This window comes from Pyrgilauda ruficollis, unplaced genomic scaffold (genome assembly GCF_017590135.1).
Source record: "Pyrgilauda ruficollis isolate IOZ18807 unplaced genomic scaffold, ASM1759013v1 scaffold726, whole genome shotgun sequence".
NCBI lineage: Eukaryota > Metazoa > Chordata > Aves > Passeriformes > Passeridae > Pyrgilauda > Pyrgilauda ruficollis.
Window position 1 is genome coordinate 6,408 of NW_024529111.1, and position 13,172 is coordinate 19,579.

The 13,172-nt window shown below is 60.6% G+C and overlaps 1 protein-coding gene across 1 annotated transcript in view; it reads right to left on the reverse strand.

Moving 5' to 3' along the window:
• Positions 1 to 12,261, reverse strand: part of LOC121363517 (spectrin beta chain, non-erythrocytic 4-like) — a gene marked incomplete at its 5' end in the record, with an annotated part of 17,721 nt that extends 5,460 nt beyond the window's left edge. Inside the window, 11 exons of the mRNA XM_041485919.1 lie at positions 5 to 202; positions 1,184 to 1,380; positions 2,226 to 2,310; positions 2,394 to 2,532; positions 3,762 to 4,384; positions 5,054 to 5,258; positions 5,343 to 5,473; positions 6,628 to 6,906; positions 7,006 to 7,095; positions 7,861 to 8,085; positions 11,998 to 12,261. Coding sequence (XP_041341853.1) covers positions 5 to 202; positions 1,184 to 1,380; positions 2,226 to 2,310; positions 2,394 to 2,532; positions 3,762 to 4,384; positions 5,054 to 5,258; positions 5,343 to 5,473; positions 6,628 to 6,906; positions 7,006 to 7,095; positions 7,861 to 8,085; positions 11,998 to 12,261 — 2,436 coding nt within the window. The remainder of the gene's footprint in view (positions 1 to 4; positions 203 to 1,183; positions 1,381 to 2,225; positions 2,311 to 2,393; positions 2,533 to 3,761; positions 4,385 to 5,053; positions 5,259 to 5,342; positions 5,474 to 6,627; positions 6,907 to 7,005; positions 7,096 to 7,860; positions 8,086 to 11,997) is intronic.
• Positions 12,262 to 13,172: the final 911 nt, after the last annotated feature.

Here is a 13,172-nt window from a genome sequence, read left to right on the forward strand (position 1 = left end):
CGGCGGGCGCTCCGTCGGCAGCCGGCGGCTGGACGCGGTCGAGCTTGGGCTGGAGGCGCTCCGGCCGCAGCTCGTGCCGGACGTAGGCCACGCGCGGCTCCGGCCGGCGAGGGTCGGCACCTCCCGGCGGCTCCCCCAGAAATTTTCGGGTCAGGAGTGGTGTCGGCGGCTGCTTGTTCTGCTCGGCCTTGAGCTTCTCGATCTGCAGGGCAGGGTGGGGTGGAGATGATGGAGATGGAGATGGAGATGGAGATGGGGATGGGGATGGAGATGGAGATGGGATGGGGATGGGATGGAGATCGGGATGGGATGGAGATGGGGATGGGGATGGAGATGGAGATGGGGATGGAGATGGAGATGGGGATGGAGATGGAGATGGGGATGGAGATGGAGATGGGGATGGAGATGGGGATGGGGATGGGGATGGGATGGAGATGGAGATGATGGAGATGGAGACAGAGATGGAGATGGAGGTGGGATGGAGATGGAGATGATGGGGATGGGATGGAGGTGGGATGGAGATGGAGATGATGGAGATGAGATGGAGATGAGATGGACATGGAGATGGGGATGGAGATGGGATGGAGGTGGGATGGAGATGGAGTTGATGGAATGGAGATGGAGATGATGGAGATGAGATGGAGATGAGATGGACATGGAGATGGGGATGGAGATGGGATGGAGGTGGGATGGAGATGGAGTTGATGGACATGGAGATGGAGATGGAGATGGAGGTGGGATGGAGGTGATGGAGTTTGGGATGAGATGGAGATGGAGATGCGATGGAGAAGGAGATGGATGGGGTGGGGATGGAGATGAGATGGAGATGATGGAGATTGGGATGAGATGGAGATGGAGATGCGATGGAGAAGGAGATGGATGGGGTGGGGATGGAGATGAGATGGAGATGATGGAGATTGGGATGAGATGGAGATAGTGATGGAGAAGGAAATTATGTCGATGGAGATGATGGAGATGAGATGGGGACAGGGACGAAGTTGGGGATGGGACAGGGATAAGATGGAGATGGAGATGAAGAGGACAAAGCCAGTGATGGAAACAGCAACAGAGACGGGAACAGGATGAAGATCAGGTGAGGAGATGGTTCTGCAGAGCCCACAGCTGCCCCCACCCCGAGCAGGGCCCAGCCCCGGGGACGGCCCCGGCGCCGCGGTGGCCGTACCGTGGTGAGGCGCCGCAGGGAGCTGAACCTCTCCTCCCAGGCGGCCGCCGCCTTCCGGAAGGCCTCGTGCCGCCGGATCAGCTGCTCCACCTCGTCCACGCTGCTGCCCAGCTCCTGGCTCTTCAGCAGCGGCTCCTGGGCCGTCAGCCACGCATCGGCCACCACGGCCTCCTGCGCGAACTGGTGCACCTCGCGCACTGCCGGCACAGCCGGGGCCGCCCGTCACCGCCGCGGGGTCGCCTCCGAGCCTGGGGTCACCCATGATCTGGTGGCCCTCATAATTTGGTGTCACCCATGGTGTGGTGTCTCCCATAATTTGGTGTTTGTCATAATTTGGTGATCCCCGTAATTTCGTGTTCCTCATAATTTGGTGTTTGTCATAATTTGGTGATCCCCGTAATTTCGTGTTCCTCATAATTTGGTGTTCCATGTAATTTGGTGATCCCCATAGTTTGGTGTTCGTCATAATTTGGTGTTCTCTGTAATTTGGTGATCCCCATAATTTGGTGATCCCCGTAATTCCATGTTCGTCATAATTTGATGTTCATTATAATTTGGTGTTCTCTGTAATTTGGTGATCCCTGTAGTTTGGTGTTCATCATAATTTGGTGATCCCCATAATTCCATGTTCCTCATAACTTGGTGATCCCCGTAATTTCGTGTTCCTCATAATTTGGTGTTCCCTGTAATTTGGTGATCTCCGTAATTTGATGATCCCCGTAATTCCATGTTCATCACAATTTGGTGTTTGTCATAATTTGGTGTTCCCTATAACCTGATGACTCCATAAATTGACTCCCACGACCCAATGTCCACCCCAAGACCTGCTGTCCCCCCAACACCCAATGTCCACCCAACATCTGATGACCACCCAAAACTTGGTGACCACCATAAACTGGTGTCCTCCGTGACCCAATGCCCACCCCAAGACTTGGTGTCCCTCCAAGCCTCAACATCCCCCAAAACCTTCTGATGTCCCCCCAACATCTGATGTCCCCCCAACAACCGATGACCTCCTGGTGTCCTCTGGGGTGGCACTCACTCTGCTGCAGCCACTCCCAGTGCTTGTCCCACTTCTCCGTCATCTCCTTCTTCTTAGCCAGGAGCTTCTCCATGTGGGATTTGATCTGCAGGGAGGGGGGACATGGGTCGGGACACCCCAGAAGTTCCACCATGCCCCCTCCCCACATTGTCCACCCCCCCTGGGCACCTCGTCGGCCGCCGGGCTCTTGCTGAGGATGAGGGTCTTGCCCAGCTCCAGGCAGGTGGCCACGTTCTTGGCCCGGGCCTCCATCTCGGTCTTGAGGCTTTGGTGGTCGTTCATCAGCAGCTCCACCGAGGACACGTCCCTGGGGCAGGGGAGGGACAAGGGTGGGGATGGAGGGGGGGTCCTTGGTGGCTGGGAGGGGACATGGGCATGGGGAAGGGTCTGGGGTCCTCCTGATGGACGAGGATTTGGTCCCTGGGCCCATGGTGGGCCAGGACGTGGTCCTTGGGCCCATGGTGGGACAGGACATGGACCCTGAGATGGACCAGGATGTGGGACCTTGGGATGGACCAGGACGTGGTCCTTAGGTCCATGATGGAACAGGACCCAGATTCTCAGATGGACCAGGATGTGGTCCTTGGGTCCATGGTGGAACAGGACATGGATCCTGAGATGGACCAGGACATGGTCCTTAGGTCCATGATGGAACGGGACCCAGATTCTCAGATGGACAAGGATGTGGTCCTTGGATCCATGATGGAACAGGACTCAGATTCTCAGATGGACCAGGACGTGGTCCTTGGGTCCATGGTGGAACAGGACATGGATCCTGAGATGGACCAGGACGTGGTCCTTAGGTCCATGATGGAACAGGACTCAGATTCTCAGATGGACCAGGACGTGGTCCTTGGGTCCATGGTGGAACAGGACATGGATCCTGAGATGGACCAGGACGTGGTCCTTAGGTCCATGATGGAACGGGACCCAGATTCTCAGATGGATGAGGATGTGGTTCTTGGTTCCACGGTGGAACAGGACCCAGGTCCTCAGATAGACCAGGATGTGGTCCTTGGATCCATGATGGAACAGGACCCAGATACTGAGATGGACCAGGATGTGATCCTTGCTTCCATGGTGGAACAGGACCCAGATCCTGAGATGAACCAGGATGTGGTCCTTGGTTCCATGGTGGATGTGATCCTTGCTTCCATGGTGGAACAGGACATGGATCCTGAGATGGACCAGGATGTGGTCCTTGCTTCCATGATGGAACAGGACATGGATCCTGAGAAGAACCGGGATGTGGTCCTTGCTTCCATGGTGGAACAGGACCCAGATCCTGAGATGAACCAGGATGTGGTCCTTGGTTCCATGGTGGAACACGACCCAGATTCTCAGATGGACCAGGATGTGGTCCTTGGTTCCATGGTGGAACACGACCCAGATTCTCAGATGGACCAGGACATGATCCTTGGGTCCATGGTGGGCCAGGACATGGACCCTCACATGGACCAGGACACGGACCCTCAGGCTGACCAAGACACGGAACCTTGTGGTGGACCAGCACTTGATCCCTGCCCACCACCCTACCTGGGCTTCTCCCCGGCGCCCATCTGGTGGAGCACGCCGTCCATCCAGGCCAGCAGGTCCCTGACGGTGCCCACAAAGCGGATCTTGTCGGCCACGCTGGCCACGTGCAGCCGGCACTCCTCGCACGCCGCCAGCAGCTCCTTCCAGGCCCGCAGCACCTCCTGCTCGCGCCCCGCGATGGCCTCGGCGTTGTCCCCGGCGTAGAGCGTCCGCAGCTGCGCCGCGCCCTCCTGCAGCTGCCGCACCTGCGTCACCAGCACCTCCACGTCGTGCTCGAAGGCGCCCAGGGCCCTCTGCAAGGCGCCGGCCGAGGTCCTGCCCTCGCGCGCCGCCAGCTCGGGCAGCCGCTGCCGCTTCTCCTCGATCTGCCCCAGGACCTCCTTGCAGTCGTTGAAGAACTTGTGCAGCTCGTGGGACGCCGCCAACATCTGGGCGCGGGTCTCCATCAGCTCCAGGAGGTCGGCCCAGGCCTCGTTGACGCCGTCCTTCCACTCGGCGATGGTGGCGGCGTCGGTGTGGCCGTAGTCGATGAGCTCGTCCACCATCTGGTTGACGGCGGCGATGCGCTCCTGGCCCACGCTGCCCGTCTCGCTGGCGAACTCCAGGAACTTCTCCTGCAGCAGCTGCCGTGGCCCGGGGCGGGTGTGGGGCAGGGGTCAGGGGTGGGCAGGGCTTGGGACCACCAGGGTGGGGTGGGGATGGTGGCAGGACCCCCAGCTAGGGGATGGAGACGGTGGCCAGGACCGCCAGGGCAGGGTGGCACCACCAGGAAGGTGCCAGGACCACCAGGATGGTGCCAGAACCCCCACCCAGGGGACAGAGGTGATGCCCAGGACCACCAGAAAGGTGCCAGGACCACCAGGAAGGTGCCAGGACCACCAGGATGGGGCAGGGATGGTGGTAGGACCACCAGCCAGGAGATGGAGAGGATGGCCAGGACCACCAGGATGGTGCCAGGACCACCAGGATGGTGCCAGCACCCCTAAAACGGGGCAGGGATGATGGCAGGACCTACAGCCAGGGGACGGAGATGACGCCCAAGACCACCAGGATGGGGCAGGGATGGTGCCAGGACCACCACCCAGGGGACAGAGAGGGTGGCCAGGACCCGGATGGTGCCAGGACCTCCAGGACGGTGCCAGAACTCCTGTCAGAGCTCAGGAAAGGTCTCCAGGACCCTCACGACAGCACCACGAGTCAGAACCTCCCCCACAACCCCCACCAGCTTCTCCATCCCCCTCAGCCACGGCACCAAACCCCACCCCTGCGCACGTCCACCCTTCCATCCTCACCGTGACGTGCTCGAAGTCCTGCCCCAGCTCGGGCGAGCCGGCCACCACCTCCTTCTCGGCGATCCAGTGCTCCAGCTCGTCCACCTCGCGGTTGAGCTGGTAGAGCCAGTACTGCTGCTCCAGCTTGACCTTGCGCTCCTCCACCAGGTCCTTCAGAGACACGTACAGCCGGTCAACCTGCGACTGCCGCCTGCTGACCTGTTCGCTGGGCAAGGACACGGCGCCCGTCAGCCCCGGCGGCGCCGCGGCGGCGCCCGAGGGGCCGGGGGTGGGCGGGGGGTGGGCGGACCTCTGGGGGTGGCCGAGCTCCAGGAGGGCGCGGCACTGGCGGGAGAGCTGGGCGATGGTCTCCTCGTAGTTCTCGATGGTTTGCTCGGTGAGGAGGTGCTTCTTGAGGAGTTGGAGGGTGCTCTGCTCATCCTGAGGTGGGGTGTTGGGGTCTTGAGGGTTGGCAGCGGCACGCGGTGCAACCCAACTCAAGCAGTGCAGTCAACCAAGTCAAGCAACGCAAGTGAACCCAACCGAATCAACCGAGCAAGCCAAAAAACCCAACCAGTGCAACCAACCCAACAAACCCAGCCAACCAAAGCCAACCCAAAAAACCCAACCAGTGCAACCAACCCATCCCAACCCAACCTAACCCAACCAGTGCAACCAACCCATCCCAACCCAACCTAACCCAACCAGTGCAACCAACCCATCCCAACCCAACCTAACCCAACCAGTGCAACCAACCCATCCCAACCCAACCTAACCCAACCAGTGCAACCAACCCATCCCAACCCAACCTAACCCAACCAGTGCAACCAACCCAACCAACCAACCCAACCCAACCAAGCCAGCTAAACCCAACCCAACCCAACCAACCAAACGCAACCCAACCCATGCAACCCAACCCAACAAAGCTAGTTGAACCCAACTCAACCAACCAACCAAACCCAACCACCCAATCCAACAAAGCCAGCTAAACCCAACCCAACCCAACTCAACCAAATAACCCAACCCAACCCAACCCAACCAGTGCAACCAACCCAACCCAACCCAACTCAACCAACTAACCCAACCCAACCCAACCCAATCCAACTCAACCAACTAACCCAACCCAACCCAACCAGTGCAACCAACCCAACTGCCCAACCCAACAAACCCAACTCAACCAACCCAACCACCCAGCCCAACAAAGCCAGCTGAACCCAACTCAACCAACCAACTCAACCCAACCACCCAACCCAACCAAGCCAGTCCAAATCAAGCAAGGCACTCAACCCAACCCATCCAACCCAACCACCCCAACCCAACCCTACCAACCAACCCAACCCAACCACCCAGCCCAACAAACCCAGCAAAACCCAGCTCAACCAACCCAACCCAACCAACTCAACCCAACCAGTGCAACCAACCCAACTCAACAAACCCAGCTAAACCAACCCAACCCAACCAACCAACCCAACCATCCCAACCCAACCCATCTAATTCACCCAATCCAACCAACCAAGTCGACCCAACCCACCCAGTTCACCCAACCAACCCGACCCAACCCAACCACCAAGCCCAAGCACCACTCTGGAGCCCACCTTCCCCTTCTCCTCGTTCATCAGGAGCAGCTCCTGCTCTCCCAGCCACGACTCCACCTCGGCCACGTCGAAGTAGTACTGCTCCAGCTGGTAGGTGGCATCCAGGGCCTGCTGCCGGCGCTCCGTCTGCTCCTGCAGCTCCGCCCACATGGTCCCCAGCCGCTCCAGGAGGCACCGCACGCCCTCGGCCTCGGGGCTCTTGATGGAGGCCACGGCGGCGGCGCGTTCCAGCACCTCGTCCACGCGGGGCCGGTGCACCTGGATCTCCCGGCGCAGGTTCTGCAGGTGGGGTGGGGTGGGGTGGGACGGGGGTGGGTGGAGGGCTCAGGGCGGGGGGTGACCCCCTCTCCCGGCCCCAGCGGCGGCGCGGGCGCTGACCTGGTTCTTCTTGATGAACTGTTGGACGGTCTGGAGGTTGGTGCCATGGTCCTTCAGCATGGCCAAGGGCAGGCGGTCCTGGACCCACATCTGGGACAGGGGTGGACCCCGGTGTCATCGCTGTCCCACATCCCACCCCACCTCCATTTCTGTGTTCACCTCCGTCCCATCCCCATGTTCATCTCGTCTCCATCCCATCTCCATCCCCATCCGTCTCCATCCCATCTCCATCCCCATCCGTCTCCATCCCATCATCATCCCCATCCTTCTTCATCTCCATCCCATCTCCATCCCATCTCCATCTCATCTCCATCTCCATCCCATCTCCTTCTTCATCTTCACCCCCATCTCCATCTTCTCTATCTCCATCCTTTCTTCATCCCCATTCATGTTCATCTTCATCCCATCTCCATCTCTACCCCATTCGTCTCAAACTCCATCCCATCTCCATCTTCAACTCATCTCCATCTCATCTCCATCATCTCCATCATTTCCATCTCCATGCCCATCCATCTTCATCCCACCTCCATCATCTCTATCCCATCTCCATCTCCACCCCATTCACCACAAACTCCATCCCATCTCCATCCAATCTCCTTCTTCATCTTCACCCCCATCTCATCTCCATTCCACCTCCATCATCTCTATCCCATTTCCATCTCCATCTCCACCCCATTCACATAAAACTCCATCCCATCTCCTTCTCCATATCCATCCCATCTCCATCTCCATCTCATCTCCATCTCCATGCCCACCCATCTTCACCCCACCTCCATCATCTCTATCCCATCTCCACCTCCATCTCCATCCCATCTCCACCTTCACCCCGATCTCCATCCCCACCCCGATACTCACCACCTCGTCCTCCAGCTCATGGCTGACCTGATGCACCTCCTTGGAGGCCAGCAGGATCCTCCGCCGCTCCTTGAGGGGCTCGATGAGGCGCACGATGCGCGTCCCCACCGCGCTCTGCCGCTCGCCCACCGCGTCCCGCCCGGCCGCCTGCGCCGGCAGCGCCGCCGCCTGCGCCTGCAGCTCGCCCACCTCCTTGTACCACTCCTCCACCTGCGACTCCATCGTCTGGGGGGACACGGCGGGGAAGGCGGCCGTGATGGCCAGATGGCACCTCCAGCTCCCAACGTGGAGCCTTCCCCCCAAAAAAACGTTGTGACCCCATAATGTGGTGGCCCCACAATGTGGTGTTCACCCCCCATAATTTGGTGTCCCTCATAATGTGTCCACCACAATCTGGTGTCCACCATAACCTGGTGTCCCCCCACAAGCTGATGTCCCCACCACGACGTAGTGTCCCTCCATAGCCTGGTGTCTCAACGCCACCCAAAGTCCACCCAACACCTGGTGTCCCCCAAACTCTTGGGTTCCCCTCACAACCTGGTGTCCCCCCACTACCCAATGCTCCCTCAAAGCCTGGTGTCCCCCCCACACCTGGTGTCCCCCCAACTCCTGGTGTCCCCTCAAAGCCTGGTGTCCCCCAGCTCGTGGTGTCCCCCAACACCTGGTGTCCCCCCCAACTCCTGCTGTCCCCCCAACACCTGGTGTCCCCAACACCTGGTGTTTCTCCAACACCTGGTGTCCCCCGTCCTGCTGTCCCCCCAACCCCTGGTGTCCCCAACACCTGGTGTCCCCTCAAAGCCTGGTGTCCCCTCAAAGCCTGGTGTCCCCTCAAAGCCTGGTGTCCCCTCAAAGCCTGGTGTCCCCTCAAAGCCTGGTGTCCCCTCAAAGCCTGGTGTCCCCTCAAAGCCTGGTGTCCCCTCAAAGCCTGGTGTCCCCTCAAAGCCTGGTGTCCCCTCAAAGCCTGGTGTCCCCTCAAAGCCTGGTGTCCCCTCAAAGCCTGGTGTCCCCTCAAAGCCTGGTGTCCCCTCAAAGCCTGGTGTCCCCTCAAAGCCTGGTGTCCCCTCAAAGCCTGGTGTCCCCTCAAAGCCTGGTGTCCCCTCAAAGCCTGGTGTCCCCTCAAAGCCTGGTGTCCCCTCAAAGCCTGGTGTCCCCTCAAAGCCTGGTGTCCCCTCAAAGCCTGGTGTCCCCTCAAAGCCTGGTGTCCCCTCAAAGCCTGGTGTCCCCTCAAAGCCTGGTGTCCCCTCAAAGCCTGGTGTCCCCTCAAAGCCTGGTGTCCCCTCAAAGCCTGGTGTCCCCTCAAAGCCTGGTGTCCCCTCAAAGCCTGGTGTCCCCTCAAAGCCTGGTGTCCCCTCAAAGCCTGGTGTCCCCTCAAAGCCTGGTGTCCCCTCAAAGCCTGGTGTCCCCTCAAAGCCTGGTGTCCCCTCAAAGCCTGGTGTCCCCTCAAAGCCTGGTGTCCCCTCAAAGCCTGGTGTCCCCTCAAAGCCTGGTGTCCCCTCAAAGCCTGGTGTCCCCTCAAAGCCTGGTGTCCCCTCAAAGCCTGGTGTCCCCTCAAAGCCTGGTGTCCCCTCAAAGCCTGGTGTCCCCTCAAAGCCTGGTGTCCCCTCAAAGCCTGGTGTCCCCTCAAAGCCTGGTGTCCCCTCAAAGCCTGGTGTCCCCTCAAAGCCTGGTGTCCCCTCAAAGCCTGGTGTCCCCTCAAAGCCTGGTGTCCCCTCAAAGCCTGGTGTCCCCTCAAAGCCTGGTGTCCCCTCAAAGCCTGGTGTCCCCTCAAAGCCTGGTGTCCCCTCAAAGCCTGGTGTCCCCTCAAAGCCTGGTGTCCCCTCAAAGCCTGGTGTCCCCTCAAAGCCTGGTGTCCCCTCAAAGCCTGGTGTCCCCTCAAAGCCTGGTGTCCCCTCAAAGCCTGGTGTCCCCTCAAAGCCTGGTGTCCCCTCAAAGCCTGGTGTCCCCTCAAAGCCTGGTGTCCCCTCAAAGCCTGGTGTCCCCTCAAAGCCTGGTGTCCCCTCAAAGCCTGGTGTCCCCTCAAAGCCTGGTGTCCCCTCAAAGCCTGGTGTCCCCTCAAAGCCTGGTGTCCCCTCAAAGCCTGGTGTCCCCTCAAAGCCTGGTGTCCCCTCAAAGCCTGGTGTCCCCTCAAAGCCTGGTGTCCCCTCAAAGCCTGGTGTCCCCTCAAAGCCTGGTGTCCCCTCAAAGCCTGGTGTCCCCTCAAAGCCTGGTGTCCCCTCAAAGCCTGGTGTCCCCTCAAAGCCTGGTGTCCCCTCAAAGCCTGGTGTCCCCTCAAAGCCTGGTGTCCCCTCAAAGCCTGGTGTCCCCTCAAAGCCTGGTGTCCCCTCAAAGCCTGGTGTCCCCTCAAAGCCTGGTGTCCCCTCAAAGCCTGGTGTCCCCTCAAAGCCTGGTGTCCCCTCAAAGCCTGGTGTCCCCTCAAAGCCTGGTGTCCCCTCAAAGCCTGGTGTCCCCTCAAAGCCTGGTGTCCCCTCAAAGCCTGGTGTCCCCTCAAAGCCTGGTGTCCCCTCAAAGCCTGGTGTCCCCTCAAAGCCTGGTGTCCCCTCAAAGCCTGGTGTCCCCTCAAAGCCTGGTGTCCCCTCAAAGCCTGGTGTCCCCTCAAAGCCTGGTGTCCCCTCAAAGCCTGGTGTCCCCTCAAAGCCTGGTGTCCCCTCAAAGCCTGGTGTCCCCTCAAAGCCTGGTGTCCCCTCAAAGCCTGGTGTCCCCTCAAAGCCTGGTGTCCCCTCAAAGCCTGGTGTCCCCTCAAAGCCTGGTGTCCCCTCAAAGCCTGGTGTCCCCTCAAAGCCTGGTGTCCCCTCAAAGCCTGGTGTCCCCTCAAAGCCTGGTGTCCCCTCAAAGCCTGGTGTCCCCTCAAAGCCTGGTGTCCCCTCAAAGCCTGGTGTCCCCTCAAAGCCTGGTGTCCCCTCAAAGCCTGGTGTCCCCTCAAAGCCTGGTGTCCCCTCAAAGCCTGGTGTCCCCTCAAAGCCTGGTGTCCCCTCAAAGCCTGGTGTCCCCTCAAAGCCTGGTGTCCCCTCAAAGCCTGGTGTCCCCTCAAAGCCTGGTGTCCCCTCAAAGCCTGGTGTCCCCTCAAAGCCTGGTGTCCCCTCAAAGCCTGGTGTCCCCTCAAAGCCTGGTGTCCCCTCAAAGCCTGGTGTCCCCTCAAAGCCTGGTGTCCCCTCAAAGCCTGGTGTCCCCTCAAAGCCTGGTGTCCCCTCAAAGCCTGGTGTCCCCTCAAAGCCTGGTGTCCCCTCAAAGCCTGGTGTCCCCTCAAAGCCTGGTGTCCCCTCAAAGCCTGGTGTCCCCTCAAAGCCTGGTGTCCCCTCAAAGCCTGGTGTCCCCTCAAAGCCTGGTGTCCCCTCAAAGCCTGGTGTCCCCTCAAAGCCTGGTGTCCCCTCAAAGCCTGGTGTCCCCTCAAAGCCTGGTGTCCCCTCAAAGCCTGGTGTCCCCTCAAAGCCTGGTGTCCCCTCAAAGCCTGGTGTCCCCTCAAAGCCTGGTGTCCCCTCAAAGCCTGGTGTCCCCTCAAAGCCTGGTGTCCCCTCAAAGCCTGGTGTCCCCTCAAAGCCTGGTGTCCCCTCAAAGCCTGGTGTCCCCTCAAAGCCTGGTGTCCCCTCAAAGCCTGGTGTCCCCTCAAAGCCTGGTGTCCCCTCAAAGCCTGGTGTCCCCTCAAAGCCTGGTGTCCCCTCAAAGCCTGGTGTCCCCTCAAAGCCTGGTGTCCCCTCAAAGCCTGGTGTCCCCTCAAAGCCTGGTGTCCCCCCCAACTCCTGGTGTCCCCCAACTCCTGCTGTCCTCCCCATACCTGGTATCCCCCCAGACCCGGTGTCCCCCAGACCTGGTATCCCCCCAGACCTGGTGTCCCCCAGACCCGGTGTCCCCCAGACCTGGTGTCCCCCCCGCTCCTGGGGTCCCCAGACCTGGTGTCCCCCAGACCCGGTGTCCCCCAGACCTGGTGTCCCCCCAGCTCCTGGTGTCCCCAACACCTGCTGTCCCCCCAACTCCTGGTGTCCCCCAGTCCTGGTATCCCCCCAGACCTGGTGTCCCTCGTCCTGGTGTTCCCCAACTCCTGCTGTCCTCCCCATACCTGGTATCCCCCCAGACCCGGTGTCCCCCAGACCCGGTGTCCCCCCCAGACCTGGTGTCCCCCGTCCCGGTGTCCCCCAGCCCCACCTGCAGCCTCTTGAGCTGGCGGCTGACGCTGCGCAGGTCGGCGCCGCTGCCCACGCTCTCCAGCTGCTCCTCCAGCCGGCCCAGCCGCGCCTCCATGTCGGCGTAGCTCCGCGCCAGGCGCTCGGCGGCCGCCGCCTCGGCCAAGCGCCGGCTCCGCGCCTGGCTCGTGGTCTCCAGCTCCTGCCAGCATCTCCTGAGCTCCTCCAGCTGCCGCCGCACCGCCCCGCTCAGCTCCGGCTTGGCCTGCACCAGCTCCTCGCCCTCCTGCGGGGGGTTCGGGGCAAGGGGGGACCCCAAAATTGAGCATGATGGGGTTGGGGTTGAGGGGAGATGTTGGTGCTGCTTCCTGTGCTCCTGGGAGGGCTTTGGGGGCAAGGGGGGACCCCAAAACTGAGCACGAGGGGTGGGGGAGATGTTGGTGCTGCTCCTCACCTGGGGGAGGGTTTGGGGGCAAGGGGGGACCCCAAAACTGAGCATGACGGGTGGGGGAGATCGGACCTTCCTGCGGGGGGTTTGGGGCAAGGGGGGACCCCAAAACTCATCATGAAGGATTGGGGAGATGTTGGTGCTGCTCCTCACCTTCCTGTGGGGGGTTTGGGGGCAAGGGGGGACCCCAAAACTCATTGTAATGGGTGGGGGAGATGTTTGGGCTGCTCTTTGCCTTCCTGGGGAGGAGTTTGGGGTCAAGTGGGGTTTGGAGTTCAAGGTGGGACCCCAAAACTGAGCATGATGGGGTGGGGGGATGTTGGGGCAGCTCCTCATTCACTGGGGTTTGGGGGCAAGGGGGGACCCCAAAACTCATCACGAGGGGCTGGGGAGATGTTGGGGCAGCTCCTCATTCACTGGGAAGGGGTTTGGGGGCAAGGGGGGACCCCAAAATTCATCATGAGGGGTGGGGGAGATGGGGCAGCTCCCCACCTTCCTGGGGAGGGGTTTGGGGGCAAGGGGAGACCCCAAAATTGAACGCAAGGGGTGGGGAGATGTTTGGGCTGCTCCTCATATTTTGGGAAAGGGTTTGGGGCAAGGGGGGACCCCAAAATTCATCATGAGGGGTGGGGGAGATGGGGCAGCTCCCCACCTTCCTGGGGAGGGGTTTGAGGGCAAGGGGAGACCCCAAAATTGAACGCAAGGGGTGGGGAGATGTTTGGGCTGCTCCTCATATTTTGGGAAAGGGT